The sequence below is a fragment of the Echiichthys vipera genome (assembly GCF_963691815.1).
Source record: "Echiichthys vipera genome assembly, chromosome: X".
NCBI classification, from domain to species: Eukaryota; Metazoa; Chordata; class Actinopteri; order Perciformes; family Trachinidae; genus Echiichthys; species Echiichthys vipera.
The window spans coordinates 31,925,696-31,944,145 of NC_139825.1; the positions used below are offsets into that span (position 1 = coordinate 31,925,696).

Consider the following 18,450-nt stretch of genomic DNA (forward strand, 5'->3'; position numbering starts at 1 on the left):
ATGACGTCCCCTTCCCCTGGTCTGTAATAAAGGCAGTTTTACAGACAGTTCCCTCCTAGACTGCAATTAGCTCTTCAGGAGATGAATCACCTGTTTAACAGTGACCTTCAGAGTGTAATGTGCATCTCATGCCTATCAGAATGACTGAACGACTGTCTTGCAAAGAAAGTAAATCTTTTATCTACTTGGGTTATTGTTTATTTTAGCAATGGTGTCATTTACCAGACAGTTGGCCCAAAACTCAGCAATTATACTGTTCAGAAATAAGAGGAAAGTATTTGTTTCATCCTGCCACTGTCTCCTAAAAGCAGCCACCACTGGGTCCAGATAGTCATCAACATGTCAAGGAAAACAACCTTCGCTCAACATGGCACAGTTTGTCGCCTCGCAGCACCTTGACGCTACAAGAACCTGCTTCATTCCTCTCGCACAGGGTCTGAAAAGTGAAGCCTAAAGCCTGAAACCTGCATTCTCTGAAATTTCCATCAGGGGAAAGAAGTCAGAAGAAGTCAATGAGAAAATGACCCTACTTCTCACTTGATTTATCACATCAGTAAACATGTTACAAATGAGTGAAGGTCTCAGTTGCTAGTGTCAAGTCTTCTTCAATACAGCATGATGTTCATTTTGTAATTTTGTTATCGTCCTATTTAGATTGGAATTGACGATTAAGCATGTCATGCTTTGGAGCTGGGTTACACAGCGACTCGTCAATCAGGATAGAGGCTTAGCGATACTATCTATTATATATCTATATATATCTATATATATTGTATATCTATATATCTACTATATATCGCTGTGAACTTATTTTCTGGGTGTCGTCAGTGTTATCGTTTTAGGACTTTGACCCTCTCACAGTGTGTTTTCACTTCTTCAGATTTTAACGTTTTAGTCGCCTAAAATGTCTTGATTAGCGTTTTACTCTTTCTCTACTGACTCATAGAAACTGAACACCTGGGGATGCAGCGTGGCTGCTCGTTCTGTACAGAAAACTACCTTGTGTCTGATTCGTAGCAGCAATGAATGACTACATCCTGTATGTGAGATTGCATTATTGAATCCACAGCTCGTCTTCTGCAGTGGTTGTTTAATCTCCTCTGGCTCCTTGGGTTGTACAGCGACAAATGCTCTCATCCTTCTTTCCGACCCCCTTGGGCCTTTCCTGCCATTTCCGTAGCTGATTTTTTCTATGTGATAATTAGTCGTCTGTCCTTTGAATCAGTTGTCTAATGCTCCACGTAACAAATGAAAATGACTGGAGATGGGGCTTGGTGCTTAATTAAAGTAAACTTCTGTTGCTTTCTGGGTAAGAACTCTAAACCAAAACAGACTGAATGCCTTTCAGACTCACAGATTTAGTAATTCTAGGGCAACCGCACAACCCCCCCTCCCCCCCTCCCCCCCGCGCACTTTACAGGAAAAACTTGCACAATGCTAATAATCCTCAGTGAAGAAATAAAGAGGCGAATGAATCAAATAATGGGTCTTTTCAATCTGAGAAATAGAGCCGCTACATAAGAAGAGATCTATTTGTCATATTTCATCTGTGTGTGTGGTAGTGAGAGAAAAAGGGAGAAAGCGACAAAGAGTGTGTCTGTGTGTGTTATCTGAGTTCTTATCATCCGTCCTTAAGCTTAAGGATATAGGTATGTGAATGGCAAACCGTCTTAAAGTTTCGGCATTGGTTTTCTTTTGTATATATTGGGGTTGGGGTTTCTGGTGGTGTCGTCCTGTATTCATTCATTCATCTTCAACAGCTTGTCCCTGTGAGGGTCACGGGGGGCTGGAGCCGATCCCAGCTGACATCGGGCGTGAGGCGGGGTACACCCTGGACAGGACGCCAGTCTATCACAGGGCACATAGAGATGAACAGAGACAGACATGAAATCTGTAATTTTACTTTGCTGATAGAACAGTTTGCTCAGTGGTTTTGGTGCCCTAAGGAGCAGTGGTGCTGTCGTGTTTGGAGAAGGCTCAGTTTGTTGTGCTTTCAAGATCTAGATTTAGCCTTCCTGCTTTGCTTGTCACCCTGCCAGCCCCCCCCCCCCCCCCCCCCACACACACACACACACACACACACCTCTTGGAAGGAAGGGGTGAATAGAAAGAGCCGGAGACCAAGACCATCAAGGGGATCAGAGATGGCACACAGTCTGCCAGCAGAAGTTGTTATGATAAACCGTATTTATGTTGTCAATTTGTATAAAAACATTGTTAAACCGAGGTGTGATTGCCTGGACAATTAATTTAGCTGAAAATGAACCCATTCTAGTGTATTGCGAGGTGCTCACAGGTGTGATTGGAGTGGCAGGTTAATGTGTTTTTTCCCACCTGCAGAGTGAAGTGTTTATAGGATAGCTGTCAGATATAAAAAGCGTGTTGCACACAGTGCTGTGAAGACTGCCGAGTAGCAACATGAAAACAACATTCTCCCAGCAGCCTCAACGTCCTCTCTTAAAAAATGAAGCACCAGTGTTGTCGAGTCTTGTTTTATTTTGGTGGCCGTGTCCTAGTTATTCCGAGTTTTGTTTCTTTGGCAGAGCAGGCGAAGGAGGGAGGTCAAAGGGTGCCTTGGGACTGCTTGGTCAAGATTTGGGGGGCTCCATCCAAGAATGTGTCATGTGGGGCTGAGAGCATCACAGGGAAGGCCAGCTAGTTTGTTAGTGGTCAGAGAAATCCAGATTAGTATGTCATTATGCTGCTGACAGTAAACTGGTGCAACGCAATTTTATTCATGAGGTATATTTATGGATAAATGTGTTAAATTATTCAGCAACATGTGGATGGTTAATATCTATGAAAAGTAGCAGGATTATTTTTTAAATATCATGCTTGATAGTAGGATATGTATGTGTATATGTGCAGTAGTATTTAGAAGAAACTCAAAGCAGTGGGTAGCATCATTACTCTCTTCAGTTGGCCTCATTCCGGCCCACATAAAGTCCCTTTTATGTTTTAGCACTGGCATGGTCTTGTTATTTGTTTGTGTGTTTGTTATTGGTTGAATAAGCATTGTGTTGACTAGCATATGAAGGGGAAGCATGAACTAGTGAATGGAAAATCCCCACAGCCTTAACAAGCTCTGTGCTCGGGTACAGCCTGATCCAGACCCAGATCCTGTCTGGCTTCTCACTCAGCTGGATCTCTTTTTCTTACTACTGGAGAGGAAACACAGATCAGACAGTTTCTAAGATGAATACTTATGTAAAAAAAAAAAAAAAAGTTACTTGTGAAAGAAAAAAAACTCATGAATGTATAAATGGTCCCTGCGAAGGAAAATGTGTCTTGAAATATTAATCCTAAAACAGCACATAATTATAAAGTGCCCCGCTCCCCCTTTTCATTGCTGTGTCCAGGGCTTTCCCTCCAGGTGGCCTTGTCGCAGTTCAGATCAGGCTCCACACGTGATGCTGCTTACCACACTCTTCAGCTCAGCCTGCTTTGTAGGGGGTCTCAGGCGATTTGTGTGATCCAAACAATGGCCTTAGTTATTCCCCCCCTCCCACCCCCCGATCCCTAGCACTGGAAAAGTACATGTGAATCACCTCTATGTGTAGCGGCTTTAATACTCCACTCGTGCGAGGTGTCTAAAATCCAGCAATCTTGTTTTGATAGATGCTTGGAGAAGAAAGGCTTTGTCCGGTCCTAACAGTGACCTGGTTTGCCTGCACAAAAGTATCCAGAAGGTGTTTAAGGTCTATGTTGTCTTTTTTTTACTTTTTTATACATACTGTCTGGACTTCTGTGTGGTTGAGATGTCACAATGATAGTGCATAGATGATGAGAGCGCAGATGTGTGTAGACTTGGAACCGCTGATCAATCTGACAAGAATTAAAGAGCCAGGTGCTTAAATGGAGGGACAGACAGTTGTAGTTTTTCCACATTTAAGCATGTAAACATGTTCTTGTAGAAATACAAAGTTCAAGTATAAACCAGAAAATTAGCACATTATGGGACCTTAATATTGCAGATTGCAGGTTGAAGCTGTTTACGTGTGTTTTAAACTTCCTCTGGGAAGTTTGTTGTGTTGGACTGACCTATGGAAAAGGCGATGATCTGCCCTCTGCCCTCCTGTCTGCTTACGTCTGTGACATCTGTAGCAGAGAAGTGAAGCCTTGGAACGATCTCTAGCTCTCCATAGCAAAATAATAGACAAATCACGAGCCTTGGTTTTCACCCACTGGCTCTGTCACAAGGGTAGTCTGTGTGGGTCCATGATGGGAACACCAGGATGATATTTTGTCTTCCTCGAGTGCCCTAATTGAGCTACAGAACAGAATAGTTGAAGCTCTACCAGCCAGCCTGTGTAGATCTGTCACTGAACTATTCAACGAGCTATGCAGAGAATCAGAGCAAATAGAAAGTTCTTAAAGAAAAAAGGTTTTGGACCTGCTAACCTGGCTCACTCACTGTAGAGGAATGTTGAATAAAAGAGCCTGTTTAATTCAAATTAGCAATGCCTTTTCCACTGCGGGCCCACAGACCGCTGCCAGCTCGCTCAAGAATGAAGCCTTGTGGGGCTCTGTCCACTTCCTGTGGATGAGGTGTTCCTCTTGGTCTTCTCTGTGTACTCACTTTCTCTCTCTTTGTTTCTCACTGTGTTTGTTTGCCTCACACTGCCCGTCCTCTTATACGCTTATTGTAAATGGGTCAACAGATGTTGGAGGAAAAGTGATGGGAGGAGATAAAGAAGAGTAAGGAGGAGGAGGAGGAGGAGGAGGAGGAGGAGGAGGAGGAGGAGGAGGAGGAGGAGGAGGAGGAGGAGGGGGAAAGGGAGGGGGAGGAAGAGGGGGAAAGTCAACAGTTTGACTTTCCACAGAGAAAGATGAGTCCTGTAGAGGAGTCTGTTTCAAATAAAGTTCATGCATTAAAACGCCAATAAAAGAGTAAGGAAGAAGGCAAGGCAAGTTTATTTTTATAGCACAATTAAACAACGAGGCAATTCAAAGTGCTTCACATGAAACATTGGAAATAAAAACATATAAAATTACATTTAAATTGCATAAAGAATGACATTCAAACGTATAAAGTGACATTCAAATACAATAATTAAAAAATCAGGAAATTTCTGGAAAATAATTTTCTTTAATCAATTACAGTTAAATCTGGAAAAAAAACTGAGATAAATGTTTTTGGCAATAAAGAGAAGAGGGTTGCAGTCAGTAAACAGCTTCAGTCACTGTCTTTAGAAACTTAAGACGAAGTCCAAAACCTTGGTGTGCTGATAGTCTCAGATCTGACTTTCAGTAGTCACCAAATAAACCTTTTATCAACTTAAGAACATATCCAGAATTATGTCCCAAACTGATCAGGAGAAGCTGATTCATGTTTTCATCTCCAATAGACTCAACTACTGTAACAGTCTTCTGACAGGACTCCCCCCCAAAAAAGTATCAAACAGCTGCAGCTCATTCAAAACGCTGCAGCTCGATTAACTGTGCTTTTTTGCTGTTTTAAAAAAATGTTTTGTCTTTATGCAAAGCACATTTAGTTGCCTTGGTATGTAATGTGCAATATAACTAAAGCAGCCTTGCCTTACAGGTAAAAGCAGCTACAATACAGTGCAAGCAGTTAATAAATAATTTTGTTTACTGGAAGGCAGCGGTAAACAGAAAAGTCTTCAGTCTTGATTCAAAAAGAGCTGAGAGTTGCAGCAGACCTGCAGTTTTCTGGAAGGTTGTTCCAGATATCTTGCTTCCATTTTTATCTACTTTTCAGTTATAAAAAGAAATTATATATTTTGTGTGCGCGTGTGTGTTGCTGTAAGTGTGTGTGTGTTGCTGTATGTGTGTGTGTGTGTGTGTGTGTGATCATGGCAAAATGTGGTTCTGGAGACACATTTACCATACCACAGAGGCGTATTGGAGCTTTTTTTCACTTTTTTTTGCAAGATACAGTCACAAAACTTTACAGGTTTGTAGTGGAGATCAAAATGAGGATTAAGTTTGAAGATGGGTGTGGTCCAATCAGGGGTGCCATAAGTAGGAGGGTAGGAAGTAGGGCCACGACTGGTGTGAGCCCATCACATCTACTGGTAGTTATTTTTAATTCTATTTTTATAGGAGTATGTTGTAATATTTGACTTTATTTGTACTGGTATATTATTGTGCTTATGAATTTAGTTAATGTTACTATATGTAAGTGCTATGTACAGTATGTAAGTACTTTTCTGATTTTAATATCATTTGTTGTTTTGTTTGCAAGTGTCTCATTTGTTTTTTGTGGACCCCAGGAAGGGTAGCCTCTGTTCTGAATCAGTTAATGGGGGTCCTAATAAAATCCTAAATCCTTACATGAGAAGATCAATACCACTTTAATTTCTACTGGCTAAATTATTAAAATTGAGCTAGCAAGGGATTAGATTGTTTAGCAGCATAAAGACATATATGTCTATGCTGTTTTTAGTGCTTCTATTTTTGAGCTGTATCAAAAATATTACTGACTATTTAGATTTAGTGTTGCCATTATTGTTAACATTAATTAACATTGTTTCTGATTTATCGTTTTCCTCTTTTTTGTAGTTTGTTGTCTTTCTTCTTTTGTTCTCTTTCATCTTGGATTTTGATAAAATATTTATTTTACATAATTATGTAATGTGTACTTGTGTGAGTAGTTTCTACCTTGGATGCCACGTCAATAAATCTATATAATATAAAGACTTGAACCAGTGGGGAAACAGCAAGGCTGTTCTCTTCAAAGTCCAAAGACATGTCTTCTACCACCTCTAATGCTGACTAGAATTAACATGTTGTCTCTTGGTTGTTGCTACGTTGAGACTATCAGCCAAGCTCAGGGACTTCCTTGAGTCTTGCTCTCACTGCTAGGTTGCCAGGCAACTGGTCGCCAATAGTTAGAGAACGTTATTCCTCTTGACACCAGAAATTATTCTTATACTATGCGGATTGTAGCCTTTATGAAATAAAAGCACAAGATGGAATGTGTTAGTTAATTAGTGAGCTTTAGAATTACCCGTAAGCAGATTACATACATTTTATTTACTGTGCCAAAATACAATCACTGTCTCCGACGGGTATATAGTTCATCAGTCATCTCACAGCAATCCGCTTGGACAGTGGTGACAGCAGTTTGGACATAGAGGGCACAGTTGTTGGCAACACATGGACTAACTGGACGTAAAGGACAGAAGTTGTGCTGAGTCATTGTTCTTTTTGTGGGTGAAAGACCGGAGTCACGAGGCAGAGAACTTCATCCAAAAAAGAGTTAAGGAATAAGTCGGGTCATTAAGTAGTAAAGCCCTTGCTAGTTGTCCAGTTATGTTTTTTTTAGCAGTACATTCACATATTTCCAGTTAAAGCTTCATAGATTTCTATGGAGGGAGCTGTTCTGGTCAAACTAATTTTCATTGAAGATGAAAATGTTTTCCAAAGTCCTCTCTTAGCACATACTACTACCATACCAGGCGTGCATGCCAATACACTGGCATGCTTATTGTTGGCTCTAAGATGGATGTGTGTACGCTGGAGGTGTCGTGAAAGTAGTAATTTGGCCAGTTCTAACTAGGATAATGGTGTGTTAGCAGGTCCTGCTTGTTTTCTCTTTCGCTTCCATAATGGTTCTTTGAATGTCTGCCTCGCGGTTCAGCTTGCTAAATTGGCAAGAAGAAAAGATGAATGTTAATCCGTGATGGATGAGAAGGGGGAGGCTGACGTGTTGGGAAACAAGAAAAAGGAACACAACAGCTTGCTTTGGGAAACAAATGCAGAAACACATGCCTGCTGTCTTGGAACGAAATAATTTTAGAATCAGAACTTGGTACGGTGCATGGAAAGGAATCTGCCTTTCTGGTGTTCTTGCAGACAGTTTATGAAAATTACACTACAATAGTCTCCAAAACATGCTTACAGACAGACAGACAGTCTTCAGGTGCCTTTTGGCAAATTCCAGACGGGCTGCCTTGTGCCTTTTACTAAGGAGTGGCTTTCGCCTGGCCACTCTGCCATACAGGCCTGATTGGTGGATTGCTGCAGAGATGGTTGTCCTTCTGCAAGGTTTTCCTCTCTCCACGTAGGAACGCTGGAGCTCTGACAGAGTGACCATCGGGTTCTTTATCACTTCCCTGACCAACGCCCTTCTCCCCCTGATTGCTCAATTTAGATGGCCGGCCAGCTCTAGGAAGAGTCCTGGTGGTTCCAAACTTCTTCCATTTACGAATGATGGAGGCGACTGTGCTCATTGGGACATTCAAAGCAGCAGATATTTTTCTGTATCCTTCCCAAGATTTGTACCTCGAGACAATTTTGTCTCTGAGGTCTACAGACAATTCCTTTGACTTCATGCTTGGTGTTTGCGCTCTGACATGCAGTCAACTGTGGGACCTAGACAGGTGTGTGCCTTTCCCAATCATGTCCAATCAACTGGATTTACCACAGGTGGACTCCATTTAAGCTGTAGAAACATCTCAAGGATGATCAGTGGAAACAGGATGCACCTGAGCTCAATTTTGAGCTTCATGGTAAAGGCTGTGAATACTTACGTAAATTTGATTTCTTTGTTTTTTAATTTTAATACATTTTCAAAACTCTCAAGAAAACTTTTTTAACATGGTCATAATGGGGCATTATGTGTAGAATTTTGAGGACAGAGATTAATTTAATACAATTTGGAATAAGGCTATAACGTAATAAAATGTGTACTGTATGTGATTATGATGGTCCATGTGAGTATATACACTTGGATACACTTGGTTCTCACATGTTCGAAACAAAAAAAAACCTAACCTAATTATGAATTAAGTTATGAAGTGATGGTCTAAACAGATGCCTCACTCCTTACAAGTGCATTTTTTTTTTTTATTACAGTTTTACATCTGTTAGTCAGGAATGTTTTTAAGACCATAAGAGTATTTGATTGCCACATGGAGAAATGTCCTATGTTGTTGTCCTTTAATTGTCGGATGATATTCAAGGTTGTTTTTGAGTTCATATGATAGGACTAAGTTGGCCTATTGACTTAGCCAGATTTTTTGCTGCAGGTTTTTTGATTTGTTTTGTATCTGGGCGCAAAATAGTTTGTGATGAGACCCACAACAATTTTGCCATACACAATTATGCTTGATGTGCACTCACTGACAGAGATGGTAGAGAAATATTTCTGAGCTCTCCTGCTTCAGTCTGAAAAATACATCACCCACTGGCAGGATGAAAGGGCAGTGTTAATAATAATGATTCCTTTTAAAGAATTTTTGTTTTATTGAACAGTTTAAAGTCAACACAAAATTGATGAAAGAGACTAAGGGAGAAGGCATATGACAAAGATCTCAGGGCAAGATTAATCTCGGTGCTGGTGCTGTGTCCACCGACGACGCGGTACAGTGCAGTTTTGATATCCATTTTGGCATGTCATTGCAATTGTATTTCTACCTGCTGAGAATGTCAACCCCAGGCAGAAAGAACAATTTTAGCTGATCATATGTTTGAATAATCTCTAGTCTCTAATCACCGTCAGGGCCTGGTGATAATTTAATATGTTTATTTATCATCTTTCAGTGGAATCGTATCGTGATGAAATCACATATCTTGATATCGTGATACACATTTACATCATCTCAGTTGATAAAAACAAGCACATTCAAGCTTTTTCAGAAAGTCTGATATGAATATATATTTATATATATATTTTGCACAAACGTTCTTAATAACGAGAAAATACTTAGTATTTTTCATTTGTTACATATTAAATTCACACAGGAGTAAACAAAAATGGGCTTTAAAATGTTGTAATTTCACATCGACTATTTATTTATTTAATTACAAGGGAATATACTAAATCATCATACATATCATTATCAAGATATGAAAGGACCCATGTAGAAAATTATTATAGATATATATATATAATAATAATTTATTATGTATTATCAATTAATGGGAAACAATAACAGAACCAGGGTTTAGGCAGATTCTTGAAAAGTTATCAAAAAGTTCTTATATGAAATAAACACACAAGATTGAATGTGTTAATTAATTAGTGAGCTTAGAAGTACCCGTAAACAAATACAACCACTGTCTCCGACAGGTATATAATTTGTTGGTCATCTCAGAGCCGTAGACTTGAACAGTGGTGACAGCAGTTTGGACACACAGCACGAAAAATATCACATTAATGTCAATGTAGAGTTTCTGAGGGTTTCATGAACTGAAAAGAGGCTGCATTTTAAAATATGTAAAGTAGCAAAATATATTTATTAATTTATAAGGATTATTACTTTTCAGTCTGGCATAATTGTGTGTGTGTCTTCCTCAGGTCCACACAGTACCATATCAAGGTGCCCTCCCAACGAGTACCAATGTGGAGGAACAGAGCTCTGCATCCACATGAGCAAACTGTGCAACGGGGCTCCAGACTGTACTGACGGCTGGGATGAGGGACCACACTGCAGAGGTATCACTGTCACACACAGACACACACATTTTGGGAATATGCAATATGAATATGAAAGAGCGTGCAGGTAAATAATACAGTTCTTGCAATCGTACATCCTGTCCATATGAAAGAACTGGGAGTACGGAGTCTGACAGGAGCAAGTAGGCCATTAATTCATTCTTTAACCACATTAAATTAGGGAAGTTGTCATTTTGAAACCCGAAAACTAGGAAGTAATTCATGATGAGCCTGAAGAATGTAATGCCTTTTTACAGAAATGTGCTGATCAAGTTGACCATGCTGAGAGAAAATAGAACTTTATTGTGCAAAAGTTCACTAGATAGATGGATTATTACAGAGGGTGAAGGTCTATGGGAACTGAGGACTTCCTCTATTTGGAATTGGAATTGGTCATGTCTGTCAAAAAGTTAGCAGAGAAACACGACTGATGACAGACTATCAAATACTGTCCATCAAGCTACTTTGTGTCTCAATCCTAACACAGGTCATATAGGTTTAAAGAGCCAAGAGGCATCTTTACTGCTGCATCACCAATATGTACCGTGTAAGTGTAAAGTCATGCTGTATTACCATTTTGCTTGATAGATGCCAAAACTGCCTTTCTCACCTCTGGCCTGTACAAAATCCAACAGATGAGAATCTTAGGCAAACTCATTATTTTAACCCCGAAGCTCTGCCATTTTGATTGGTAGTTTGCAGAATTAAATATCTAAGCTGGCCATACCTTCCTCTCCTGAGTGTCAATCTTTCATTCTTATCCTTACTGAGGTGGGCAGCTTTCCATTCTCCAAGACAAAATATATATATTTTTTCAATCGCCCACTACACCTTCAGTGAAACAAAAAAAAACTGAACTGTGATAAAATATTTATTAAAGAAACATGGGGAGAGGCTGGGTTAAGGGCATCAAATTTTCATGCACTTTCAGGCTTTCAGGTGAGAGTGGACTCGGATGAATCTATATCGGTTTTGGCATTTGCTGTAATTTCACCGCTTTACATTCAACCGTCATACTTCCCTTTCCCTTTCCGTTATATCCGTGTGTGCTCTCTTCAAAGCCACCACAAAAACAGTAATTTTACCTCACAAAACACAGGAGTTGCCAGTCTACCGCTGCCTTGATCAGTTAGTTTCTGTTATTGTGTGACTGGTGTTTTAAAGAGTTAGTTCAGATTAATCAAAGTCACACAATAACTCCTGACTGTCAACTACTGTAGGTAATACACTGGATAAATTCCTCATACAACCGCATTTAAAAGAATCCAACCTATCCCTTAAAAGTTAGAGTTAGTTAGTATTAGTAGAGTTAGGATTTTTGAGTATATCTGTGTCTGTAACATAAATAGTTCTTGTTGACGTCTTCTGTTTTCTTAGGGGTTATGTGGTCCAGTCCAGGGGTCATCTGATTGATATGACTGGTTTGCATTCTGAACCGAAACAGAACAATTTTCTGTACTTTTCTTTGCTCAAAATAAATATGCTGTGGTATGTGTCACGGCTGCTTGTTTACATTGTTGCCCATGTTGGTTTTCTAAAGACATCTCGGTTGTTCGGTGCTCGGACTTGTTTTGGAAAATTCTGGGCATGTGTGTAATTTGAACTGTGGTTGCCCCAGCAAGTCTCTGGAGTGCAGCAGACAGACTTGTGTACTTGTCTATAATATTCAGTGCATTGTATGGGGATTGGCAGCATGGCACCTGAGTAAATCATCTAGTGTTTATTCTCATACAGAACAGTTCACGTAAAAGTCTTAGATAATAGCTAAAGAAGAGAGAAATTGGCTTTTTTTGCATGGTTTAGCATTTTTTTTTGCTCAGCAGTCATCGCTGTTGGGAGCTGTTCAGGGCTCAAGTTTAACTTTAATTCCTATAGTGCAGAAATATAATATGCACAGTAGAGTATTGCAACCAAACTCTAGGCCTTCGTTTCTTTAATATTGAAAGTGTTGTGAGAGAGATTTTTGATCCCTCCTCTCTCTCCCCGGAGGTGTTGTGTTAGTGTGGATTGTCTGCCGGTGTTTTCTGGGCAGAGTGAATCACTTGTGAATGATAGATCTCAGCCTGGTTTGACATGACTGTGTCTGTTTGACTATGACTCACCGCGTCTTGATTTATATCTCACAGGATGTGCCGCGCTCTGTTGAAAACTCTGAAAATTCCATCGGTCAGCTGACTGGAAGGTGTGATTGTACTGTGTTGTGTTTGTGCCCCTCTATATATGATCTGTGTGTAGTCTCGAAGATGGTCTTGGTTAGTGGGGAGATATAAATTATGAGTGTATTTGTTGATTTCTACTGTGTCTCTGGCCTTACAGACTTTATATTTGTTTTACGTAGGAACAATCCAACTTGGCATCACTTAAAGGCCTCCATATTATCCTCATTTTCAGGCTCATACTTGTATTTGAGGTTCCTACCAAAACATGTTTACATTAAAGTTAAAGTCCGGTGTAAATGGACCCCATGGTCTTTTTGGCATGAATAAACATCAAATAAGCCAGCTGGAAATTTTTTGTCGCTGATCAACTATTAACAGAGAAATCCCGGAGAGTTGTTGCAACCAGACATGGCTAACACTAAGTAGCTTGGGGCAGTGTGCTGAACTCACTGGAGTTCAGTTAAAGGCGGAAAGTGTAGAGCTGAACTCCAGTGCATTTGGTAATCAACTTATTTAGGATGCCTGTCAACACGGATCTAGCCTTCTGCTAAGGCTTGTAAGGTTTTAAAAACACTCTTTTGAAAAAACAAACTTGTTGGTGCTTTGTTTTATGTGAAGGGACTCTTATCATTCTACTGCAGAGGTTTGATGCTATTTTGAGTAATATTAGTGGTTAAAAAAGGCAGTTTTGGATGCGGTCATCGCACTGCACTGAGGTACTCAGTGTTAGCTATGTCTGGCTGCTAGCAACTCTTGGGGTTTCTCTGTTATTAGTAGAACAATGAAAAAAACTGTCTCGATTGCTTATTGTTTGTATATTCATGCCGAAAAAGACCATGGAGTGCATTTATGCCGGACTTAAACTTTAATGTTCAAACTTCTGTGTTTATATAACTATTTTTAGTTCAAACATTTATTGTAAAAGAATGGTGTTTGTACAGTAGTGGCACTGTAGTAGCATTCCCTTGACCTGCTGTAATTGTTGCCATTTCTAGCACTTCTGATTTTGTTATTTTGGATCTCTGCTGCTTTTGTACCGGGCTGCTGTTCACATAGTAAGATCCACTCGTCAATTGTGAACTAGTCACTCTCATCTGTGACACATTTTGGTTAAATAAATGTTTTTTTTGTTTTGTTTTCAGGGACAGATCTTGGAACTCTTTAGATGTTGTCTGTTTCTGAAAGTCACACTAAATTCAACCTTATCTAGGTGTTAGAACTTATCTAGTTCTAACACTAATGATGAGTTGATGGGTAACTGAGCTGACTGAATGTTTTCTACTCATTATTCAGATGTGCCTCATCATCAGGAGTCCGTCGAGAGTATAGTTCAGCAATTAATCCAGACACATCAAATATTTATGCACTTCAGCACCCTGTTGAGATGTAAATAGTCAATGGCAGCTTCACCTGCTCCTGTCACCTACAGGCAAGCGTGTCATTGTGTCTTCTGCAAGATAGTACCCAGCAGCAGGGCAAATTAAATGCTTGATCACAGTATACAGCAATCTGTGGGTTGATAGTTGTGTGTTGAATGATTCATCCAGATTTATGCACAAATCCACCTGCTCTTAGAAGTGCTAAAGAGTTTTCAGCCCAGTAACATTGTCAGTAACAGGAAAAAAACATCAATAAACACTGTATGTATGTCTTAAGTCAATCCTTTATACTGTACACAAAGTCTGTCTTCTTCCTGTCTTCCTACGCCAATTACTCAAAAAAACTCACTCCTAGCTTCTGTCCCCCTCCCCTCATTTGTCTCCCTCTAGAATTTATATCCAATTGCACACTCATGGGTTGTCAGGAAAACTGTGCGGTAACTCCAGCAGGGCCTGCTTGTTACTGTAAGAGTGGTTATGAAATCAGCCCAGATGGAAAGACATGCAAAGGTGAGTTCCTCTAAGCAAAGGCCACCCATACCTGCTGTTGGTCAGTAGTAGAGTTTCAAAATTCCAGGAATTTTCAAAGTTGGAAACTTTCCATGGGAATTAACAAGAATTTATGGGAATAAATGTGAATAACCCTGGGATTTTCAAAATTGAAGGTTGGCCCTTAACAGGGACATGACCTAGCAAACTGGTACTGCAGGGGTGTTGATGCCACATCACCTACATAGACTGGGCATTCCTCCATCACTTGCACAGTTGATTTCTATAACTATTGAGGCCAAATTTTTTAAGACTATTTCAAAAAGTCCCCAGCTTAACTTCCCATGGAAAGTTTCTGGAAAATTTCCAGAAATGTTATTGAGTTGTTCTTTGTATTTTATTTCTGCATGGAGTGGCAAACAGTCAGCAATGACAAAATGTAGCGTCAACACTAAACATAAGCTTATGTGCTTACATTGTCTTGTAACTCCACATCAGTACTAAAGGTCTTTTAGCATTCAAAGCTGCACAGGTGCACACCTGTTTAGAAACTTTAATATCTTAGCAGCATTGATATTATAGAGGAGTCACTAGCATCAATGAGCAACGCTTGGATACCTTACTGATATTATAATGTTATTTTGTGCAACAATCCAAGTTTAATGAATAAGTAACATATTTTGGCAAAAATTAACTGAGCAGTAGTAGTTAGTTTGTAAAGTTGAATCAACTTTTTTTATGTCCCATCTGGCGATATTTCTTAGTTTTTATTGTATTTTCAGTTCAAACCAATTTCTGAATTAGAGTTTATTTGCTATAATAAGACCATCTGTGGCTTCTGTGGTTCAGATTTTGACGAGTGCAGTTTGTACGGGACCTGCAGTCAATCCTGTACCAACACTGAAGGCTCCTACACCTGCTCCTGTGTGGAGGGCTACTTGTCCCAGCCAGACAACCGCTCATGCAAGGCCAAGAATGGTAAGTTCCAGCAGACTACAGCAGGAGCTTAATGTGATCTGAATTTAAGAATGTGTGGATGTTCTGGTAACGTTCCTCCTGCTTAACCATTAGTTGCGCTCATGTTATGTTCCAGTGCCTGTAGACCGTCTGCCTGTCCTGCTGATCGCCAATTCCCAGAATATCCAAGCCACTTCCCTGAGCGGCACCACGGTTCACAGCCTGCTGTCCACAAGCACCAAACAAACCACAGCCATGGACTTCCTCTACGCCCAGGAGACTGTGTGCTGGATCCATGTAGGAGACACCCCCTCATCTACACACCTTAAATGTGCCAAGATCCCAAATCTGAAGAGCTTCACAGAGGAGAGAGTCATCAACATCTCCCTCAGCTTGCACCGTGAGTACCCCGCAGCAGCAGCAGCCTCAGCAGCATTCAACTTCACCCTGGTACATTTCTAAAGCCAAGTATGATCTGCACAGGCCAGTACACACAGTCTAGCTCTGCATTATATATAATGCAACAACAGCAATTGTTGCCTCACGCCGCAACAAGTCAAAGTATGTGTATTTGTGTGTGTATGTGAATTGTTAGGTAGCGGAATATTTTATTCGTGGAGGCCATATATAAGCTGATTTGTTTATTTCACTGCAGATTCTATTAGCTCATGTGGTAAGGCCAGAAGAAAACACTGTACACCACCTGTGGCTGCACAGCAATGTGTCAATGCTTTTTTCATGCACAAATTTCTGGTTGTGGTTGAAGGTTTTGCTATTATGGAAATTTCATACGGTGAAAAACGCAGACTTCTCCACTCTCCAGAAAACATAATTTACAATGCATTGTATTGTTGTACAGTAATGTGATTGTCACATTTTGTACTTGTATAGCATTTCACTCAGAAAAGTCCATTTCATACTTCCATTTTTCATGCAGGTCTTGCACAGAAGCTGAGACTTGATAGCACAGTAGATGCGTAAAGATGAGAATACAGAAAAAAGCAGCACAGCAGGCATTTCCCCTACAGCTCCTTCAGCAGGAGGACCTGGGAAACTATAACTCAAGCCGGCTAGCAGTATTTCAAAACACAAACAGAGCACATTCAAAATATATTCACTAGAAATAGGCTTTACATAGGAGAGAGAGAGAGAGAGAGCTGCAAGCAGACAGTTGTTTCTAAGCTCCTCCCCCTGCTGATTTTGACACAATCGTCATATTTAGCACTCCGCTCATGCAACCTTCTTATGTGAATGCTCTGAGTATCGTATTATTCCAAAATAGGCTATATTTCAGGATTTATGATTTATTTATGAGAAATCCAACAATTGTACTTATACTACCTTTGTTTCCTAACCACATTTTCCGGGATTCGACTGAGATCGAATAGTTGGCTTTTCGTGGTCACGTCTATAAAGAACCAGATGTTTTCAGGTATATTTTCTTCTTTGGCTCATGCCTTGGCTGATCCTCACCTTGAACTATTCTTTTTGTCTGGTTTGCATCCTTTGCAGATGGCGATTTGGCTCAACTTGTTGGTCTGAGTGAAATCAAATGTCTCTCGCTTTCAAATGTAAACAGGTGGAGGAAAAAATGTCCAAAAATGTAGCCAAAACTGAATGCAGACTGCGAGTCAGAGATATTGTGGCAGCACATTAAAAGCAGCTGTGTTTTTCCATGGCTTAAGTTTCGTTTCAGAAAGAGTCTTTTCTCCTGTAAAAACGAAACTAAAAGACAGACCTCAAAGATCTAAGGAGCGTGGTTTGAGTGCAAACGTGTGTACATGCAAGCTCTTGAGTAAAGACGTGCAGCTCTAAATTGTCCACACCCGCTTCCCCTCCCTCTGTTTATCACTGCTTTGCTCAAAGTTCCTAGCAGTGTTGCAACCTGTTTTTGGGCAGCTTGTCTACACTGTGAATCAGACGGAAAGCAGCTGCAGAAAAAAAAACTTTTTTTTCCCCGCAGGAATACGTCATTGTATCCTTTAGGAAGTTGGCTGATAGATGGTTTATAATTATCTGCATTGTCATACTTGTCTGCAAACATTAATTAAAGGACATTGCTTTAAATGAAAACAACATTTTATTTCTCACTCAGTCATTATGTTCATATTCTTTGCCCTGTCATTCCTGGTTCGCTCCACAATCCCTTAACTCCACTCTCTGCTATTTACACAACACTGTAAAATGGGTATAATTCAGAATTACTATCATTATTTGGAATGGTATAACTTAGCTTGATTCCTCTCCTTTCTCTTTCTCTGCTTTGTGCGTACAAGCGTTGTGACCGATCACATCTACTCAGTATGCAGCGGCCCATCTCAGCTCCCATCCCTTTTCCATGTGACTAAAGGATGCATTGACATGACAGAAATGATTTTCTCAGCACAGACCATCAGAGAAAATGAGAAGGCTGAATGATGACGGTCAGGCAGCTCTACGGTGTAACTGTCATTTCAAAATATCATCATTTCAAAACAGATGATATCAGGCATGCTCCGGACAATAAAAATATGCATGCATGTGGCATTTTGCTAACCTGACACAGGACTATCTAAGAAGCCGTCATTGGACACGGCAGGCCCTTGCTAAACATACCTGATGGCTGATTGGATGAAACATCTATCTATCACAGGGAGCCGAAGTCAGTTGGCAGAAGAGAAAACATCTTTTCCATCTAGAAAAAAAGCCTTCAATGCCGTTCTTTGCTCTTCTTTTAATAAAGAAATGCTCTCCAGTTGTGATATAATAGATGCTATTGCAGCGTGATTGGCTGAAACACTGTGGCTTGAAACACAAACACATTTCTTGAAGCCTGACAAGATGGGTTTTCATATGAAATGTGATCCTCTGATTCTCATGTGATCGTGTGATATCACAAGAATCCAGCTGCTGTGCAAGGTAAACATTTTGTGTCCCTCACGGTAATAAGAGGAAGATTGAGCCTGATGTACCTCTCTGTCTGTTTTGAGCCTTGCTAAGGCCACATCTGTTATTAGCACATACACAGCGTATTGCGTCATCAATCGGGCTCATGCAGGAAAAAAAGACATCATAACAACCT

At 40.2% G+C, this 18,450-nt stretch overlaps 1 protein-coding gene across 1 annotated transcript in view; it reads left to right on the forward strand.

Annotated features, from left to right (window-relative positions):
• Nucleotides 1-18,450, forward strand: part of LOC310965855 (low-density lipoprotein receptor-related protein 1-like) — a 106,854-nt gene that overhangs the window by 19,372 nt on the left and 69,032 nt on the right. The window contains 4 exon segments of the mRNA XM_083939608.1: nucleotides 10,268-10,405; nucleotides 14,334-14,453; nucleotides 15,282-15,410; nucleotides 15,526-15,789. Coding sequence (XP_083795734.1) covers nucleotides 10,268-10,405; nucleotides 14,334-14,453; nucleotides 15,282-15,410; nucleotides 15,526-15,789 — 651 coding nt within the window.